General features: G+C 48.6%; 1 protein-coding gene across 1 annotated transcript in view; it reads left to right on the top strand.

The window, feature by feature from the left end:
* The first annotated feature begins 6 nt into the window (after positions 1–6).
* Positions 7–5,832, top strand: part of prkd2 (protein kinase D2) — a 21,695-nt gene continuing 15,869 nt past the window's right edge. The window contains exons 1-3 of the mRNA XM_030337373.1: positions 7–110; positions 2,025–2,233; positions 3,641–3,824. Of these exons, the coding sequence (XP_030193233.1) occupies positions 71–110; positions 2,025–2,233; positions 3,641–3,824 (433 nt within the window). The 5' untranslated portion in view covers positions 7–70. The remainder of the gene's footprint in view (positions 111–2,024; positions 2,234–3,640; positions 3,825–5,832) is intronic.

The raw sequence follows: 5,832 nt of genomic DNA, 5'->3' as shown, positions 1-5,832 counted from the left end.
TCAGATCCGACCGCACGCGCTGAACGTCCACTCGTACCGTGCGCCGGCCTTCTGCGACCACTGTGGGGAGATGCTGTTCGGCCTGGTGAGACAGGGGCTGAAGTGTGACGGTGAGGAACCTGGAGCCAACACTAGAACAACACTAGAAATACTAGACCAATACTAGAACATCACTAGAACCAACACCAGAACAACACTAGAACATCACTAGAACCAACACCAGAACAACACTAGAACCAACACTAGAACAACACTAGAACCAACACTAGAACCAACACTAGGAACACTAGAACCAACACTAGAACAACACTAGAAATACTAGACCAATACTAGAACAACACTAGAACCTACACCAGAACAACACTAGAACAACGATAGAACAACACTAGAACCAACACTAGAACAACGATAGAACAACACTAGAACAACACTAGAACAACACTAGAACAACACTAGAACCTACACCAGAACAACACTAGAACAACGATAGAACAACACTAGAACCAACACTAGAACAACACTAGAACCAACACTAGAACAACACTAGAAATACTAGACCAATACTAGAACCAACACTAGAACCAACACCAGAACAACACTAGAACCAACACTAGAACCACACTAGAACCAACACCAGAACAACACTAGAACCAACACTAGAACAACACTAGAACCAACACTAGAACAACACTAGAAATACTAGACCAATACTAGAACAACACTAGAACCTACACCAGAACAACACTAGAACAACGATAGAACAACACTAGAACCAACACTAGAACAACGATAGAACAACACTAGAACCTACACCAGAACAACACTAGAACAACGATAGAACAACACTAGAACCAACACTAGAACAACACTAGAACCAACAATAGAACAACACTAGAAATACTAGACCAATACTAGAACCAACACTAGAACCAACACCAGAACAACACTAGAACCAACACTAGAACCACACTAGAACCAACACCAGAACAACACTAGAACCAACACTAGAACAACACTAGAACCAACACTAGAACAACACTAGAACCAACACTAGAACAACACTAGAACCAACACCAGAACAACACTAGAACCAACAGTAGAACAACACTAGAACCAACACCAGAACAACACTAGAACCAACACTAGGAACACTAGACCAATGCTAGAACAACACTAGAACAACACTAGAAACAACACTAGAACAACACTAGAAACAACACTAGAACAATACTAGAACAATAATAGAACAAACACTAGAACAACACTAGAACAACACTGCAACAACACTATAAACACTTGAACAACACTAACACTACTAGAACAACACTAACATTACTAGAACCGCGCTAGAACAACACTATCAATATTAAAGCAACAAAAGAACAACAATATCAACACTAGAACCACACTGGAACAACTAGTACCACAACTAGTACCCAGTGACCCAGTGACCCTACCCTCTCTGATGGGTTAGTGGTCCAGGTGCCCCCTGCTGGCTGCAGGCTGAACACACTTACCTAATGAAGGACCTCTCCCCCTGCTGTCCTCCTCTCCTGTGGCACCCCCTGCAGGCTGGAGTTTGAACTCACTAACCTGATGAAGGACCACTCCCCTCTGCTGCCCCCTGCAGGCTGACAGTGAACTCACTAACCTAATGAAGGACCTCTCCCCTCTGCTGCCCCCTGCAGGCTGACAGTGAACTCACTAACCTAGTGAATGACCACTCCCTTCTGCTTCCCCCTGCAGGCTGACAGTGAACTCACTAACCTAGTGAAGGACCACTCCCCTCTGCTGCCCCCTGCAGGCTGAACACACTAACCTAATGAAGGACCTCTCCCCTCTGCTGCCCCCTGCGGGCTGACAGTGAACTGACTAACCTAATGAAGGACCTCTCCCCTCTGCTGCCCCCTGCAGGCTGAACACACTAACCTAATGAAGGACATCTCCCCTCTGCTGCCCATGCAGGCTGCGGGCTGAACACACTAACCTAATGAAGGACCTCTCCCCTCTGCTGCCCCCTGCAGGCTGCGGGCTGAACTACCACAAGCGCTGCGCCTTCAGCATCCCCAACAACTGCAGCGGGGCCCGTAAGCGCCGTCTGTCCACCACCTCGCTGACCAGCAGCCAGTCGCTGCGGCTCAGCGCCAGCGAGTCCCTGAGCAGCGTGGCAACGGCCTCCACCACCTCCACCGCGTCCGAGGAGGCCAGCCTGGTCCGCTCACACACCCAGATGGTAGGAGGCCCGCGGAGCCTTCCGACCGCACTTGGGTTATTGTGTTCAGTATAACCTCATTCAATCCCTGTGATGGAGGTTGAATATTGTGTATAATATCTTACTACTATATAACAGCAGGCCTGTCTGACAAGTTACTGCGGCACACTTGATCAACGGCAAGATGGAGATAACGGCCCTCCTAGCCGAGACGTTGTGTCTATAGACCACACTTTTTTGCAAAACTTTTATTTATTTATTAAATATTAATCTCCTCCTTGGGCATCCCGCAATGTCTTGTGATATTGAGCCCCCCCCCCCCACCCCCCTTCCCCGCTTCCGACTGTTTTAACGTCCCCCCGTCAACAAACCCTCCCAGGTAAGACCACTCTCTATAGGCTGGTGGAATGCTTGTACATTATCGACTGGGGTTTCCACATTATAGCTATGGGATGGCTATTATTTTTATGTGCGTCCCGTCAATAGCACCGACCACACCGGGCATACCTGCAAGTGCCATGAAGTTGGCTTTGATCCTGTGTAATTGTTGAATGTCCAAAGGAAAGTTTATGGCACGGCTGACTGATGTTTGCGATATTTTTAAATCGTCTGCATTGCAAAGTTGCATTTCCCCTGTTGCTAAATAACGTAGTGTGGCCAAACATTTTATTTCGGGACTAATCAGATTATTCCTGTTAGTCGGGGATGTTAATGCATCGCGCACTACTCCACAACAAGTTTAATACCCTAACATTTCGTCTCGCAGGCATTTTACGATTCTTTGTGAATAGGTCTTACTGAGTTAGGAGTCCTCTTGAGGACTTTTAAGCTCTCAATTCAATTCAATTCAATTCAATTTTATTTATATAGCCCTTAATCACCATTACAGTCTCAAAGGGCTTTAACAGGCCAAATATTTGTGACACCCCCCTTTACCCAAGCCCCCACACGGGCAAGAAAAAACTCCCTTGAATCAGCAAGGAAGAAATCTTGAGAAGAAACGCAGTGTAGGGGATCCCTTCTTCCAGGGATGGTCAGGAGTGCAATGGGTGCCACAATTGGCATACAGGTAAATACATGTACATCATATTAAAATGGTGATGGGGTTCTGGCCGGTTATCCAAGCTCTCCTAGACTTAGGTGCTACTTTTAGGCCTAAAATACTTTGTGAATTGCTCTTAGTGAAAAAAGTTAGGAGTCCTAAATGTAAGAGCGACACGCCCATTATTTTTAGGGGTTACTCCTAAATTCGCCAGTTAGGACCTACTTTTAGCCCTAAGATCCTTTGTGAATACGGCCCCTGGACTGTGTTCACCTTCTGACTGACCTATGACGGGGACTCTGACCTCCATGAAGAAGACCTCCCCCACCTCTCTCTCTGACCTCTGACCTTCCTCCCCCCTCTCTGACCTCTGACCTCGTCCCCAGCCTCGCACGCCCAGCGAGGCCCGCCGCTTCTACACGGGCCGGCCGGTCCACCTGGACAAGATGCTGATGAGCAAGGTGAAGGTCCCCCACACCTTCACCGTGCACTCGTACACCCGGCCCACCGTGTGCCAGTACTGCAAGAGGCTGCTGAGGGGGCTCTTCAGACAGGGACTGCAGTGCAAGGGTGAGTGGGGGGGGGGGGGGTGTATGGGGGGGGTGAGAGAGAGTCTGTGTGGGGGGAGAGTGCACGGATAGTGAGCAAGTGTTAGATCACCACTGTGTTAGCTCACTGGTGTGTTAGCTCACTGGGGTGTTAGCTCACTGGTGTGTTAGATCACCACTGTGTTAGCTCACTGGTGTGTTAGCTCACTGGTGTGTTAGATCACCACTGTGTTAGCTCACTGGTGTGTTAGCTCACTGGTGTGTTAGCTCACTGGGGTGTTAGCTCACTGGTGTGTTAGCTCACTGGTGTGTTAGCTCACTGGGGTGTTAGCTCACCGGTGTGTTAGCTCACTGGGGTGTTAGCTCACTGGTGTGTTAGCTCACTGGTGTGTTAGCTCACTGGTGTGTTAGATCACTGGTGTGTTAGATCACCACTGTGTTAGCTCACCGGTGTGTTAGCTCACCGGTGTGTTAGCTCACCGGTGTGTTAGATCACCACTGTGTTAGCTCACCACTGTGTTAGCTCACTACTGTGTTAGCTCACTGGTGTGTTAGCTCACTGGTGTGTTAGCTCACTGGTGTGTTAGATCACCACTGTGTTAGCTCACCGGTGTGTTAGATCACCACTGTGTTAGCTCACTGGTGTGTTAGCTCACCGGTGTGTTAGATCACCACTGTGTTAGCTCACCGGTGTGTTAGATCACTACTGTGTTAGCTCACTGGTGTGTTAGATCACCACTGTGTTAGCTCACCGGTGTGTTAGCTCACCGGTGTGTTAGATCACCACTGTGTTAGCTCACTGGTGTGTTAGATCACCACTGTGTTAGCTCACTGGGGTGTTAGCTCACCGGTGTGTTAGATCACCACTGTGTTAGCTCACTGGTGTGTTAGATCACCACTGTGTTAGCTCACCGGTGTGTTAGCTCACTAGTGTGTTAGATCACTGGTGTGTTAGCTCACCGGTGTGTTAGATCACTACTGTGTTAGCTCACTGGTGTGTTAGATAACTACTGTGTTAGATAACTACTGTGTTAGATAACCACTGTGTTAGCTCACTGGTGTGTTAGATCACTGGTGTGTTAGATCACTGGTGTGTTAGCTCACCGGTGTGTTAGCTCACCGGTGTGTTAGATCACTACTGTGTTAGCTCACTGGTATGTTAGATCACTACTGTGTTAGCTCACTGGTGTGTTAGATCACCACTGTGTTAGCTCACCGGTGTGTTAGCTCACCGGTGTGTTAGATCACTACTGTGTTAGCTCACCGGTGTGTTAGATCACTACTGTGTTAGCTCACTGGTGTGTTGGATCACTACTGTGTTAGCTCACTGGTGTGTTAGCTCACTGGGGTGTTAGCTCACTGGTGTGTTAGCTCACTGGTGTGTTAGCTCACTGGGGTGTTAGCTCACTGGTGTGTTAGCTCACTGGTGTGTTAGCTCACTGGGGTGTTAGCTCACCGGTGTGTTAGCTCACCGGGGTGTTAGCTCACCGGTGTGTTAGCTCACCGGTGTGTTAGCTCACCGGTGTGTTAGCTCACCGGTGTGTTAGATCACCGGTGTGTTAGATCACCACTGTGTTAGCTCACCGGTGTGTTAGCTCACCGGTGTGTTAGCTCACCGGTGTGTTAGCTCACCGGGGTGTTAGCTCACTACTGTGTTAGCTCACTGGTGTGTTAGCTCACTGGTGTGTTAGCTCACTGGTGTGTTAGATCACTGGTGTGTTAGATCACTGGTGTGTTAGATCACTGGTGTGTTAGATCACCACTGTGTTAGCTCACCACTGTGTTAGCTCACCGGTGTGTTAGCTCACCGGTGTGTTAGCTCACCGGTGTGTTAGCTCACCGGTGTGTTAGATCACCACTGTGTTAGCTCACCGGTGTGTTAGATCACTACTGTGTTAGCTCACTGGTGTGTTAGATCACTGGTGTGTTAGATCACCACTGTGTTAGCTCACCGGTGTGTTAGCTCACCGGTGTGTTAGATCACCACTGTGTTAGCTCACCGGTGTGTTAGATCACCACTGTGTTAGCTC

Source organism: Gadus morhua, chromosome 16, assembly GCF_902167405.1.
Source record: "Gadus morhua chromosome 16, gadMor3.0, whole genome shotgun sequence".
Taxonomy (NCBI): Eukaryota; Metazoa; Chordata; class Actinopteri; order Gadiformes; family Gadidae; genus Gadus; species Gadus morhua.
The sequence above is the reverse complement of the archived record's forward strand: the minus strand, read 5'-3'. Positions and strand labels throughout refer to the sequence as shown.